General features: G+C 45.2%; 2 protein-coding genes across 3 annotated transcripts in view; one reads left to right on the top strand and one right to left on the bottom strand.

Moving 5' to 3' along the window:
• Positions 1–3,794, bottom strand: part of MALL (mal, T cell differentiation protein like) — a 373,008-nt gene extending 369,214 nt beyond the window's left edge. Inside the window, exon 1 of the mRNA XM_071740444.1 lies at positions 3,783–3,794. The gene's annotated coding sequence lies outside the window, so the exon portion shown is untranslated. The remainder of the gene's footprint in view (positions 1–3,782) is intronic.
• PDE10A (phosphodiesterase 10A) overlaps positions 1–14,712 on the top strand; it is a 361,597-nt gene that overhangs the window by 180,341 nt on the left and 166,544 nt on the right. Inside the window, exon 1 of one of the 2 annotated variants that reach the window (XM_071740424.1) lies at positions 2,501–3,501. The exons of the other annotated variant lie outside the window; for it this stretch is intronic. Within the exon in view, the coding sequence (XP_071596525.1) occupies positions 2,652–3,501 (850 nt within the window). The 5' untranslated portion in view covers positions 2,501–2,651. Of the gene's footprint in view, positions 1–2,500; positions 3,502–14,712 lie in introns of those variants that run through there. 2 annotated transcript variants of the gene reach the window in all.

Below are 14,712 nucleotides of genomic sequence, written 5' to 3' on the forward strand. Positions count from 1 at the left end.
TGTTTCCTAACATTCAACTAGACGAAAATACGTTTTAATTTGGAAGCCTTATAATTTTAGAGGAATATCTTCTTTTGCAGCCTTCCAGATTCAGAGTGATACACAAAGACTAACTTTGACTGGAGTTAGAGTGTATTCTAGTATCCAAATAATGCCTGAAATACGGCATATAAAATATTTGAACGAATTAAAGTAAGAACCAAAAGAGTAGGTTTATATTGTTTTCAAAGCAGGAGTCAAAAATCGAACGAGGCGAGCCTAATTCTGAAGGAAAACGGGAAGATTGCGGTAGTTGGACGGGAATTCCCGCAGAAGCCTGCGATCTCAGCCCCGCTGGCGCAGCCTCTGTAGTCTCACCGGACGGCGCGGAGGTTTGATCTCCCGAAAGATAGAGGAGGAAAACAGAATATCCCGCTTTTCAGACTCCCAGCTGGCAATAGCAGTAAAAACAGCTTTTCCGTGAGCGTCTGCAACGATGTCCGCGGCCCCAGCTCTCATCTCCCCTAAGGAAGGGCAGCCCCTGCGCCGGCGAGTCCCTGCCGCACCGCAACCAAATCTGCCGCTGGGGCACGGCGACAGCCCCGACCGGGTGGGCACCGCCGCGGCAGCCGCTTCTTCACCCGCTGGTGGGCGGGAGTGCCGAGAGAACCTGCTGTCCACCTGGGGGACGCGCTTCCCTCCTCCCCGTCCAGGCTTTTAAGGAGAGGAAGCCTCGGCCGAGGCGGCCCGCCGTGGCGCGATGGCACTGCGGCGTGGGTCGGCCCAGCTCCACCACAGAGGCCCGGGAGGCGTCCCTTGCCGAGGGGATGGGTGCTGAGGCTGCCCTGAAGCGAGCTGTGTGCTGCCAGCCCGGCGCTCGGGCAGGAAGCTTCGCGCTTCTGAATCCCCTCTGAGGGCGAAGAGCCCTGCTGCCCGGCAGCCGCCCGACGGACGAAGGGATCGCAGGGCAGGGCGGCTCCAGCCCAGGTGCGCGCTGCCACCTCCTCTGGGCAAGGGCACGGGCACCGTGGGCTCTAGAAGCCGCCCGGGTAATGAACGATCCTCGATGGGTAACGGCGCTGACAGGGATGTGGGGCGAGGGGCTGGCGGCAGCGGGCTGTCCGCAGCCCTTGGGGTCCCGTTAAGCTGACAGGCGGCGCGGGGCAATGGCTCCCGAACGGCCGCATCCCGCCCGGCCCGGAGGAAGCGCCCTGGCCGGGGAGGTCGGTCCGAGGGGATCCCCGCCGGCCGCTGGCGATGCTGAACCTCTCTTCTCACTGCCGAAGGCAAACTCCCGTAGCATTGAACCCACCCGACCCCCTTTTGGCGGCGCTTGGCACCCAGGGCAGGGCGATTTCGGGGCGAAAACGAAATACGTGGAGCGAAGGCTTCCAGCGCAGCCCTCGGCCCAGCTAGATTTCGAGGTCGCCCTCGGGCTTCCCTTGGCCGGGCGTTCCCCTGGCGTCTTCCCCTCTGAGGGACGCGGTAGCACGGCCCGCGGAGGCGCCACGCCGCCGGGACGGGCGGGCTGCAGCCAGGCTGCAGCCGGGCTGGCGGGATGGGGTGACGAGGCCGAGGGGCCAGAGGCTGTGGTAGGACGCTCCTTCGAGGGGAGCGCTCTTATCTGGGAGCTGCGGGGTGGTACCCCCGATTCCCCAGGGAGCAGGGGAGTCAGGGTGGCGGCAGGCTCTGATGGTGAGGGCTGACGCCTCTGCCTGCGGAGTAAGGCCGGTGGCGACCCCGAAGCCACTCCGTACCCGAGGCGAAAGTCTGAGGTAGCCCCTCGGGGAGCCGGACGGCTTAGAGGGCAAGGACTAAGGGGCAGGTGGCTGCAGGTGTGTCGAATAGGGATAAGAGGTATGCGTCTGAGGGAGGTGAAGCAAACAGGTGTGATGAGGGGCGTCGGAGAGGGACCGTGCATTTCTGTACAGGAATGGGCGTGTTGATGCCCCACAGTAACCGAGGAGCAGCTCTCTAGTATCTTCATCCCAGGCGCTGCAGGGCGTCTGCCTTTTGATCTCGGTGGCTGGTAATATCTGTTTAAAATAATGAGGCCGCATAGGGAGGATCTTTTTCTTGTGTCTCTCCTTTTGCCTGCGTTCCCTTTAGGTAGCCGCTGTGCTGTAGCTCGTGTGTGTGTGTATATGTGTGTGTGTGTGTGTGTATATGTGTGTGTGTGCCTGATGATGAGAGAGGGAGGGAGCCTGGGACGCACTGGCCCCGCCAGTGGGCGTTTTCTGGCGGCCGGGGCTGGTGCCGGCAGCGGCACTGCAGTGATTTTATCTGCCTCTTTGCAGACGCGGACGCACCTTCGGGGCAATATTTGCCTTGCTAGAAGAAAATACAGGTTGTTGCCGTTTTCTTGCTTTGAATGAGAGGTGGGAGCATGAGGAAAACCGGACTTTAAAAGGGGATCGGAACCTCTTGGCGGCCAGTAGCGCCCTGTCCCCCCCGGCCTAAAGGGGGAACGGAAATGTGAAGATTTTATGAGGGCAGGGAGCCGGGGTGCGGAGGAAATACTGCCCAGGGGTTGCTGGAGGGAACGAAGGACCGAACAGCGGTTGCCCCTCGTTTGGCTCCGTCGTTTTTCGGCTTCCCCTTTCGCTTTACTCCGGTCTCTCTTCTAGACGTCCTGCCTTAAACTGCCGCGAAAGGGAGGGAAAAGCGGAAGCATGTCCAACCCGGAGAAGCGGATCTTATCCCGCCCCTCGGCCCCCCTGGCTGCAGCACCCGGGGAAAAGCCCGGCTCCGGCAGCCGCCCGCTCCACTCCCATGGCCAGAGCGCCGGAGGTGGAGGCAGCGGTGGGTCTCCTCCTCCTCCCTCCTCTCCTGGAGGAGGCTCGGCTGCCTGCAGCTCCCTCTCGCTCCTCCTAACAACCACCACCAGCAGCAGGAGCCGCGCTGCAGGGACAGCCTCCTCCGCCGCCTCCGCCAGCATCGTCCCTAGAGCAGCAGCGGCTCCTTTCCTCGCTCCAATCCCCTCCTTTTCCTCCGCTTCTCCATCTTCATTTTACTTCTTGCCGCCGCCTCCTCGTTTCCCCTCCTCGTCTTCCTTTAACCTCACAAGTCTCCAAGGGAGGGAAGGAGGAGGAGAGGCAGTCAGAGCGGCAGGAGGAGGAGGAAGAGATGTTGGCGGAGCAGCAGCAGCAGCAGCTCACTTGATCGCCCATCCAGGCAGCAGCGGCAGGAGGAGATTCTTCTGTTCTCCCTCCATCCAGGGCTTGCTGCTCCGCTCCACAGCCAGCGGCCCCCAGCAGCACCACTCCCGGCTCCTCCTCTCCCCAGCCGCCTCTCGCCCGTGGTCCTGCAATTCCCTCGGTGCTGCAGCAGCAGCAGAAGCCCGCGGCGACGGGATCCGAGGAGGCGACGGCCCCGGCGGGAGCAGGACTCCTAGGCGGCAGCAGCGGCAGAGAGGCGCCTTGTTCTCCTTCTCGTCTCCCCTGCTTCTAGGGCCAGACATGGAAGATGGATCTAATTCTGCAAGCTGTTTTAGGAGGTTTACGGACTGTTTCTTGAACACAAGTAGGTACCGGAGCGCCGTGGCCGGCGGCGGGTCGCGCGTATCTTGGGGGGAGGCTAAGGGCTGTGTCCGAGGCTGGGTGCATGTCTTAAGAAAAGGGCATTTCTTTGTGAGTGAGGGGGAGGCGAAGACACAAAGGGGTTGTATACGTGGGGCGTGCGTGGACGCATGGAGGAGCGGCCGGGTGTGTATTGAGGATGCACGGACAAAGGGGATGCTCGAGTGCTCTTTGTGGGAGCTGGCTGTTCACGCTTCGGGGATTTCAGCAGCATTTCGGGATCAGACAACTCTTCGTGTATGTGTGTCAGCCTTTTGCTTGGTGCATGCTTAATTTACTCCGGAATGATAACGCCAGGGAATGGAGACTTTACCCCTTACTTACTTGAAGTCGCAATAAGGGAGCGTTATGTTACCGGCAGCTGACAGAAAAGCGACGGCGGGGGACCGAAAAGGGTGAAACGTATAGCTTCGGTCTGCGTCAGATCAGCCACACGCCTGCAAATTCCATGGCTTTGATCCGGCGTTGGTACTGGGCGCCTCTTTCCCCTGGCCACGGCTCGTGGCAAGGCGGGCGAGGAGCCGGAGAGGAAACATGTGTTCCTCGCTGCGGGGGCTGGCGCTGTACCGGGGATAGTGACCGGCTGGCGGGGAGGGCTGCACGAAGGGCGCATTGAGGCTCTCCGTGAAGGGCGCTTCCACAGCCAGCCTCTTCCGCTGCCGGCGAAACCCTCCCGGCTCCCCCCTAACCCCAAACGCGGGGGAAGGGCGCGGGGCTGCGGGAGTGGGGTGAAAGAGGTGGCTCGGCCGCTCCGTGCGAGGTTCGGCTGGCGCCCTCCCCGGCCTGGACGGGGGAGCCCAGAGGCAACAGGGGCCGCTGGCCCGCCCGAGTTGCTGGGGCTGCTTGTGAGAGGCAGAGGAGGGCTTCACATGGTAGAAACTCCCCGTTCACAGGAACGCGGCTTGGCTCCCCCTCGAGTGTCTGTCTAGCCCGGAGCTTGCCGCCGCCATCCCCCCCCCCCCCCCCCTCCGAGGCGGTTCACTAACGCTCCGCGCCCCGCCGGGTGGGCATCCCCGGGGCTGTGGCTTCCCCGGAGCGCCTGGGGCTTAGGGATGAAACCTCCCGGAGTCGGGCTGCCCCTGCTCCCGTGAGCCCCTGAACTCCTGCGCTCCACCGGGAAATGTGCTGGGGTTCACTGTGGTCGTGGGATTGATGTATTTCCAAATGGAGCGTGTATCAGGGCTGAAATACATATTTTTAAATCAGAATCTTTTTTTTTTTTTTTTGCTCGCCTGATGTTTTGATGCCTACTGTTACTTTAGTCAGCTGTTATTTGGTGTGGGGCTTGGGGTTTTTTTTTCGTTTTTTTTTTTTTTTTTTTCTTTTTTTTTTTTCTTTTTGGCAATTTTGTACATAATAGATTTATGTATTCAAGTGTCCCCAAACTTACATATTGGTCTGTTAGCATATTTTTATTAGGTGGCTTTTTGATTATAGGTGAATAGTATATAGTTCACACATGTATGTATTTTGGGGGAATGTGAGAAGAACTACAGAAATGTCAGCTGAAACCTCATTGTTTGTCTTACTGACTTAGAGCTTTCTTTAGCACAATAGCCCACAAGTGTGGTAGTACTTGTTCTGTTCTAAGGTAGAGGTGAATAAAGACGAATTTGCTGTGATGTCTTTTTGAAACCTTTATTATATAGTTGGTTATATTACAGATCCACATGCTTGTGTAGTTTCGAGTCCTGAAAGAAATTCTTAGCTTATCCAGTTTTTATTTTATCTTTGTTTGAGCGGGATAGAATTCCATCATAACTGTGGTATAACTCTGATGTTTTCAAATAAGTGGTCTTTGGAGCAAGATACCGAGCCAGTGAATGAGTGTCATGTAGGGCAAATCTCTCATATGCTAGACCAAGAAAAAGGTGACGTGGAAAATACCAGCTCTGTTCAAAATACCATTTTAAAAGCAGTGGTGAAATAAACCCTAAGCTATTTTATGAACATTTGAACACAAGAAACCTGGTCTTTTTTGACTGATTGACCTCTGGCTGAAGATTTTCCTGCAGGCAGGAAAGGAGCAGAATGTTTCTTTCCCCTGTGAATTACTGACGTCTGAGAAGACATGCAGCTTCTCTCTGTGGAGACACTTTTCTGTGCTCGGCAGACTGCTCTCATGAAACTTTCAAGAACTCAGATTTCTGCTATCTTTACTTCTCTTTTTGGTGTGATTGAAACGGGCCAATGGGCTCAAAAGGTATTAGTGAGGTCAGAGGGACATAGATCCACGTGTGTGCGTATGTACATATGCTTACATTTGCCCCCCTCCCCGAGTGATTGCATAAGTCTGATTTCCTTAGGAAACCGTGCTGAAAAAAGGAGTGGAGGGAAGTCAAACAAGATACTGCTGTGTTCAGTGCAGCTACTGCAAAAAGCACTTGTCCAACTGTTGGGAGTACTGTGCTCAGCCCTGGTTACAATGTAGCCGGAAGGCTATTATTGTTTTGAAGAGGATGAGATCATGTAGAATAATGAAGATAATGTGCTGCATCTCATAGTTTTTGTTTCCTGAATTGTATTTTAGATTCTAAGTCTTACACATATATGCTGTTTGACTGATAAAGCAGAAAAAAAATTCTAAATGATTTACAGGGAAACTGAGGAGTCCCGGGGAGAGAACTGAGAAGAGCTCTTTTGGAGGGGAGGTTTAAAAGTTATTCAACAGTATCCTCTGTTAAGACCAGAAAACAATAAAATTGCTAGAGATGTAGGCTTTCTCCTATGAGCTCTTTTGACCTATGTGCTCTCCAGTAAGGATTTTGTTCAAAGGTTTGTGATATTATTAACATTTTAGGCTTTGCAATACTCAAGTTTGTGCTGTATCTGGCTGTTTTCAGATTGCTAATAAAGCACTGGTCTGAACTGCAGAAGCTAATTGGAACTTTGTGTAGTGCGCTGTTTTTCTTAACTGTTTAAAATTTGTAAATTGGTGCATTACATAGTGTTTTGAAAAATTCTTAGCATCTAACATCTTGGACCAATTTTCCTGTGGAATTCCGCCATACTGAGGATACTGTGAGCTGCCATGTACTCCAGCTTTCTGTGAAATGTCTTATATTCAGGGGAGCATCCCATGTTCTTTCTACACTCAAGGTCTCTCAAGATGCACATGTTGCATATTTCATCTGCCCCGTGAGTCTACTTACAGGTATGGGTATTTTACAGTATGGGAGCTTTCTGCTCATCAGGGTATTATCAACATATGGGTATTTAATGTGGAATTACCACTAATCTGGCTTTTAATTTTTTTTTTTAAATTTTTGTTTTTTGCTTCCCCAATGCAGCAAAGTTATCCTGCACCTTCATCTGACAGATGCTAAAACTTTATGATTAAGTAGTACTCTAAGAAAGAGTAGATGTATCAAGGTCTTTAGTAGTGGAAGAAAATAGCCGTTAAGGTTTAAATCAAGTCAAAAGTATTCTTATTAACTGTGCTAGCAGGACAGTTAATTTTGTATTGACTCCATTTTTTTTCCCTGGTCTGCGTATTTATTACTTGCAGTCAGGACTTTTTAAAAGCCAAATGCTGATCTTTAGCAATTAATTCCCCGTGCAAATAGTTTGATTTTGTAAATAAATCACCCTTAAGGTTTAGATGCTGGTGTAGAAAATGGAATTGCATCTGATTTTCAACCCATGGATTCTGGTTTCGCTTTAATTGAAAACAAAATTATCACTAAAGCGGTGTATAGTTATGATGGGAAGTGATGCCATGCAGCTGTTTCCATCAGGACGAATGTTTCATAATGCCACATTTTGCATTAAAGTAGAGGAACACCACTTTTCCTGGTCTGAAGTATTGTTGTCTGTTTAGAGGGGTAATGGGACCAACACAGAGGGCAGATAGCAAGGAATGGCATGGGAAGAGAATGGAAACCATGGAGGCAAAAGCAGTTAACAGTGAAGGAGGGTTTGTTGGTCCTAGTCAGGTATTTTTACAAATGGCTGCCTATAAAGAATGCAGGTTTACATTTGAATTAACTAATCCTCTCCCCCTTTGACTCCTTAACTCCTCTGCCCATGTTTGCCCAGTGGCTTGGAGGTACCTCACACATAGGCTGTGAGAAAAGGAGGTAATGCCTTCACTGGTAACTCAGCAAGCTTGCTCCTTCTGTAAGGTGGACAGTGGAAGGCATAGTTCTGCCTGCTGGGATAGTGTAGGTGAGCTGGGAATTTTTTGCCACTTTGGCAAGAAGGATAACAGCTCGTGTAAGTTGATGACTTACACATGACTGCTGGCTCAAGTCCCCCTGTTCAGGTCCTTATTCCTTTTGCCCATATTTAAGCAAAAACGTAAAGATGAGCTTTTATTTCAATGTATATATGACTTAGTGACTTGATTTTTGAAACAGTCTTATAAATGCCTATTTCCACTAGTCATCTAGGGCATATACATGGCTTACATGCTTTTAAATCTTCTGTTGTACATATGAGTACAACAGTACCTTTTTTCAGTTGTAAGATTTTGTGCTCTATTCTAATCCAAACCTGGCACTTTCTCCGTATTCTCAAATCCTGAACTTAGTTTTAGATTTGGAGAATAAGAATATGAGTCTGTGTTTGTGTGTTTTTTAATTTGGAAATGGCTTATGCAGCTTGTTGATTGATGTCAGCCTTGTCTGTGATTAAAACTGTATTTCAGTTTGGTGAGGCTAATAGAAGCTAAATTTTTAAAGCTACTTTAAAAAGTATTTAACTTTCAATTAATCATGTTTAAAACTTTAAATTTTAATGTTTTGCTTTTTTGTTTTGTTTATTTTTATGATATTCTAGTTTTGAGCTTTTGGCACTATTGGAATATTCTAAAACAAAGCTAAGATCAAAAGTAAAAAAGAAAAATACAAAAAGAAAAAGGACTACTGGAGGGTTTTTTAATGTTTTTATACTCCCTCTGCTGGCTGTTTCAATTACAAGTACCTGTACTCGAACTTTGTTAACTGTTCTATCAAATGAGCAGTAGAGTGTATTGATTTCAATCTGTATTAAAAATACAATAGAATTCATAATTGTTAAACAAAGAAACACTATTTTCCAGAACTGAAAATTTTATGTGTGTTTATGGAGCAATGTTTTAATATTTTTTCACTCATTATGTTGATTTGAACTCTAAAAACAGTTGAATCTTTTAGTTCAGGGGCCACCTCTTCACTACTGACTATCACAGAAATAACAACTCCTACATTGTTCCAAAAGATTTAGTTAGATATTCCAATCATTTTAATGAATTTACTGCCCAGCTTTGAAGAACAGCTGTGGCAAAACCTGAATAATCATGTTTTGTTATGCTAAACAGAACCCCCAACAAAACTATAATTTACAAGTTTGACTTAAATCTACATAATTATCTACAAGGGTAAACTTAAAGTATTCTGCAGATGTAATTGATAATTGGTTAAGATACTTGTTTTAGTACACTAGCATATAGTAGTGCTCATCCAAAATATTTAAAGCATTCAAAAATTACAATTCTTAGGGCCTTCAGAAATCAGGTAGAAAGATTGCTGTACATATTCTTGAAGTGAAACCATTGCATTCTTTGGGTGTCAGTTATGGTTCGAATTGCTCAGTATTTCTTGCTGGTATTTCTGCTGAAGATCCAGACTTTGGTATGTCATCCTGTCCTCACTTGTGCTCCTACTTGACTTCTGACTGTCAGTATGCAGAGTGTTGCTTACTGATTGACGGCTCCTTGCAGTACTTTGTTCCTGTGCCATCTGAAGGCTCTCTCACAGCTCAGCCTCGCTTGTTTAGTGGGATGTGATGAGTTGACGTGATTGAACGTAGGAGGTGTACTGGATCAAGCCTCAGCTTTGAATTTTTCTATTAAATTATGCATTTTTTTTCTGATGATGTGTTTCTACAGGGTGAGGAAACGGGATTTGTATCCTGAGAGGTGGGCTTTCCTTTCCTTATCCCTCCTCTTGTCCCCTTTTTAAAAGCTTGTGAGAAAGTGGTATATTTCTGTGGTTTCATCATCACTTCTTGTTAAGCTGTCATAATTAGCATGGGAGGAACCAGCTTGCCCGATGTTTATTGAAGACTTTGGCTTCTGCTGTGCCAGACAGTGTATTGATATGTTGCACACTTGAACGAAATGGTTCAAAAGGCAGGGAACAGACTCACAATTGTGACTTTATTCACAAATGAACATTCCAAAATGCTCATGATGTGTTTGTTTTACACTGGAGAAGGAAGGTCTAGTTAACAAGTTTGAAACTTTGATGGTAAATTGATGAATTCATCTTTACTGCTAGTGCACACTGTGAATGCTTTATTTCAACTTGGACGTATGCTAATTATGTTCTTAGGGGAAAAAAAACCCCATAACTTGTCAAGAGTATGAATTAGTTGAAAAAATGTGTGTAATTTCCATATTTACAAGGAACTCCTTTATTTATGAGTTATTTTTATATACGTTCTTCCCAGTGATTTGTCACACAGGAAGCTTTCTTAACTCCGAGCTCCTGAGCACAGGTAGCATTAAGAAGAAAAAAAATACTGTGCTTCCAAATTTTATATTGTGTGGGAAAGTACATGGATACCATGTTTTAGTCTGTGGGAGTGAGATTTTTAACAATAAGATGTTGCATCATGGAGAGATGCCAAATCTTCTGGTTCAACAGGGCTAGAACTCGGGTCTTTGTGTTACTAGAAGCTTTTTTGAGGAGTTCTGGCTCAATGATACCAAAAGAGAAGCTTTTGGATGTTACTTACTGCCTTTAGAGAACTTGTACTCTGGTTTCTAATTAAAATAATATCAAAAAGCCTTGACATAGGAGCAGCCATAGTAATCTAACCTGTGAAGTTGGGACCCAAATAATAGATTCTCAGGATCTGAGACCAGTTAATCCACCTTCCATCTGGAAAATGAAGATTTAATGCTTTCATTAGCACTTATTGATCTGATTCCTTGTTTCTGTGTTACCAATAAACTCCATCGTGCAGCTGAACTCTCTTAACAAAGTTTATTCAGCTGGTAATAATTCCAACATTCTTCCTTCCTCTTGCCCTTCTGCTTGCATCAAAAAGAAACTGCTTAATGTTAAGGCACAAATGGTTCCTAAAGGAAATAAAATTTTTGCATCTGAAGTTCTAACAACTTTGTACAGGAACTGCACATCTCTAATCTTTCTAATTCCTCTGTACCCAAAATAGCAGATATTTCTAGCTGCTGACAAGCACTGCCACATTCACCTTAATACCACTGTTTACTTTGCTTCACCCTGTGGGTGAAGTTTCCTAACTGGCAGGAAAGATGCCACTTTGTTTGTCCTTGATATTTTAGTAGCATTTTTACAACACTGGAGTGTTCTGCTGCTTCAGAGAATAAGATGCTTAGCATGAATTATGGTGGCTGAATGTGCATCCTGTTTATTATTTTTTTTCTTTTCTTCACTGCCTGATTTTAATTTCCTCACTGTATTTTTCCCATAGTGTCTTATTTTACTTCTAAAGTGGCTAAAGCTACTACTCTCTCTTCTAAGAGTCTTTGAATTATTAACTTTTTAAAAAGTGTGACTCAGTGTTTCATTACTGGTTTTTTTTTTCCCCCTAACACATAACAGCTAAGTTTATTATAACTCATTATTTTAGTTACATTGGGATTTTTTTATGTTTACATTTTGATTTTCTTTCGTGCATACAGATACCTTGGCAACTTCTCTGGAGTGAATTCTTTCTTGGAACATAGCTCTGTCGGCAGTACTTTCTTTGCATGGTGTTCTCTCTCTTTCAGTTATATATTTGTATTTTTGGCTTAATATTAGTTCCTCCTTGTCCACTCATCAGCTTATTTTAGCTGTTGTTTCCTTCTTGATTGCTGAATTGTGTTGATTTCGTTCCTTCCTGCAGTGGGCCTGTGTCTTACTCTGTTGTTTTTACAGTTTTCTTATTTTCCTCAACTTCTTTGGTCTGGGAAGGCACTGCACTGCTGTTACTGTTCTTTTGGTGTAGTTCACTTCAGTTGTATTGCTTTTTTTTTTTATTTTAAATTTTTTGTAATGTCAAATTTTGCATGGCAGTTTGAAAACTCTTGCTATGTGTTCTGTATTTGCAGTGACTCATTGCATTTCCTAATCTGCCACTGTCTGCCCAGCCCAAGTGTGATGTCAGTAGAGATTATTTTTTTGCTGCCTTTTTTTTTTTATTTTTTTTTTTTTTAAGCAAATGTAGGACTGATGAAAGTTACTGTTTGATGTAACAGGAAACTGAACTAATCTGTTCTCAAAACAGGCACTGCCTTAGCCAGTATGCTCAGGTTTCATCGTGTCAGGCTCCTGTGTCTCACTCCACTGAGCAAATCGCTTTTGTCTGGATGTGTCTCACTGTTCCTGTTTCTTCAGACTCCCAAGAATGCTACCCTTGAGCATTTGCTTTTTCATGAGTCTTGAGTGTGAAATGTAATTCTGTGGCCTTCAGTTCATGATTATGAACACAAGAGGGTCTCGGGATTAGAGGTGTCCTTTTGAGTAGTGCTTTCAAGAAGTGTAAGGGTATGGGTGAACTGCAGTCTCCCAATATTTATAGAACAGCTGGCTCAGCTCTTGTGGTGGCAGAGAGAACAGGATCAACTGGCATGTTGTACGAACTTTCATAGGCTGTTTGAGGGTAGGAATGTTCTTGTAGATTGGCTGTTTATTTCTAACCTTTTTTGGACTTTCATTGGAACTATATGCTGTGCTTATAGCTGTTCAAGCTCAAGCCCTGTCCATTCTTAATTTTTAGTGTGTTCCTTCATCCAGTTTAGACCCATGCCTGACTGCCTGCTTGGATGCTGGGAGAGTTACTCCCCAAAGGCAGTGGGAATGGTACTTTTCTGGCCTAGTATAAGGAGAGGAGTTGAGCTTTATGGATGAAAGCTGGGCCATGCCCTGTTACTTTGTGGCTCTGGGCTGTTCTATTTACCTGTATAGAGACATACAGACTAGCAGAGGAACTTTTTATAGTGTTTGTGGCACTAGGGCAGACCCTCTTTCTATACAGACCAATTTCTCCTAGTGAATAAACCACATTCTACAAAGTCCTGAATGAAAGATGTGTCTGGTGAATAAGGGGCCATTGCTGGAGGACATGGCTTGCTGCCTGACTGTGCAATTATTTAGCTTGTCTGTCTTTGTTCCCTAAACTTGCTCCTTTGGAAGGCTTCTTAGAAGTTGTGGCTAAAATTTGTAAATGAATGTTCACAAGAGAATGAGAAATTTTGTCAGTTAAAAAGGATGTGTGTGCTGCTATCACATATTTTATGTTAATGAAAAATGGTGGAGGCTTATCCATCTATGGCAGTAGTACTGAAGGGGTAGAAATCAGAAATAGAAAAAAGACAAGACTGGAATGGTAAGATAAGTTTAACATTTTTATTGCTCAAAGGAATGCGATTACAGCTGAAGAAAATGTTCATCCTTATAGGGAAAGCTATTTATAAACTCTGAGAGGTTTCTTTTGGGGTAGATGAAAAACTTGATATGTAAATATCTCCCAGCAAATCATCAAATTTTGAAGAAATTTTTTCCCCTGAAGTGTAAAATTATAGGGTTTTTAAGTATGGGGGTTATTTTTCTTTTTAATGTCAGAAATGCTTTTTTTTATGCTTAACTCTAATATTTTACCTATCTTTGGAAATGACATAAATGGTGCCCAGTGGATCTTATGTACTTTATGAATGTACTTACAGATAACCTTTTAATTTATTTCTTCACTTTTTGTGGCTTAATGTTATCTTCACTGATTGGCTAACTGCTATTTGACAGTCTCCCATGCGTGCCAACTCGCCTTTTCTTATAGAATTATTTTACCAAGCAACCTTAGAAACTTTTACTGTTCTAACCTATGTGTTGGTTTTTGTTTTGTTTTGTTTTGTTTTTTTTAAGCTTTATTTGTAATTTAATAACTTATCCACCTTGTCTTTTTTTCTTACAGTTTATTAAAGCACATGCCTCTTCTACATCTCTTAACATGAGTTGTCTAGGATGGCTTTAGTCATGTTGTGAGTATAGTTAACATCACTGTGGCTGGTTACTTTGCTGATGGTGAGCTCTTACTTGACCATGACAAACTTAGATTCTTGTTTACAAGGTGGTGTTTTGGTTGTTACCTTCTAGTTTGGCTGCAAGGCTAACTTTTGTTTGTTTTTGTTCATTGAGCCTTGTGTACCTTTTAAAAAAAATATGTTGAACTACTCTGTTAGCACTTTGCAACATCTTGTTTTAACAACTTGTGTTTGAATCAAAGCAACTAGCCCTTCTGCTGTGCCAAGAAATACTTTTCCCCCACCACTTGTGAAAGGAGGTTTTTGTTTTTCTTGTTTGACAACAAGTCTTTTGGTGTTTATTGAGCTTAAGGGAGGAATAGTAAGGAAGCTGAAATCTGCTACATATATCAAAATTGAAAAGAGAACATGAGAACAGTTACACAGTTATATTGAGCAATATTGGAATATTGAAATCCTTCTGTTAAAACAGAAGTTAGTAAGTAGAAAGGGAGTTAAGCTGTTTTTAAATATAGATCTGTGCTTAACTTCAGTTTGGAACTTAAAACTGAGTTGTCAAGCTGATTTGGAAGTCTATATAAAGTCGTTTATGTTGGCTTAAACTACTATTATTTTGTTAGGTTTTAGACCTCTGTGATGAGATTTGGCAGGTCTTCCAGTGACAGATGACATACCTAACCTATACTTCTCTGCTTAAACTCGCCACTGGCTCAGCAGAGGTAGCAGAATGGCTCGAGCACATTGTCTAACTTCCTAACCTGTGATACATGCAGAGTTGAATTTCTGCTAATATATTGAACTGCAGGCCGCTTTGACTGATGAAAAAAATTGCAAAAGTACTTGCTTACTGTTGTAGAATGTTAGAGTATGTTCCCGAATGCTCCCGAAAAGGTAGGGGGTGTGACCCCTTTGCCGTGCCCAACCCCATGTTTGAGGGGCCAATTAGATCGGCCCATAATTCTGTGCTACCTGCACCAGGGATTGGCTGTGCCACAGGTAAACACACCGGGTGTCCAATAATACGTTCTATTGTTGTGTGGTGGCAGGGGTGTGGTCACAGAAACACTATATAAGTGAAAGTTACTGCGCAATGAAGTTGAAGCTTGTTTACCAACCATATTGGTTGCATTAGTTTTCCCTCACCGTTTTCCAACACTTACTTCC

The sequence above is a fragment of the Heliangelus exortis genome, chromosome 3, assembly GCF_036169615.1.
Source record: "Heliangelus exortis chromosome 3, bHelExo1.hap1, whole genome shotgun sequence".
Taxonomy (NCBI): Eukaryota; Metazoa; Chordata; class Aves; order Apodiformes; family Trochilidae; genus Heliangelus; species Heliangelus exortis.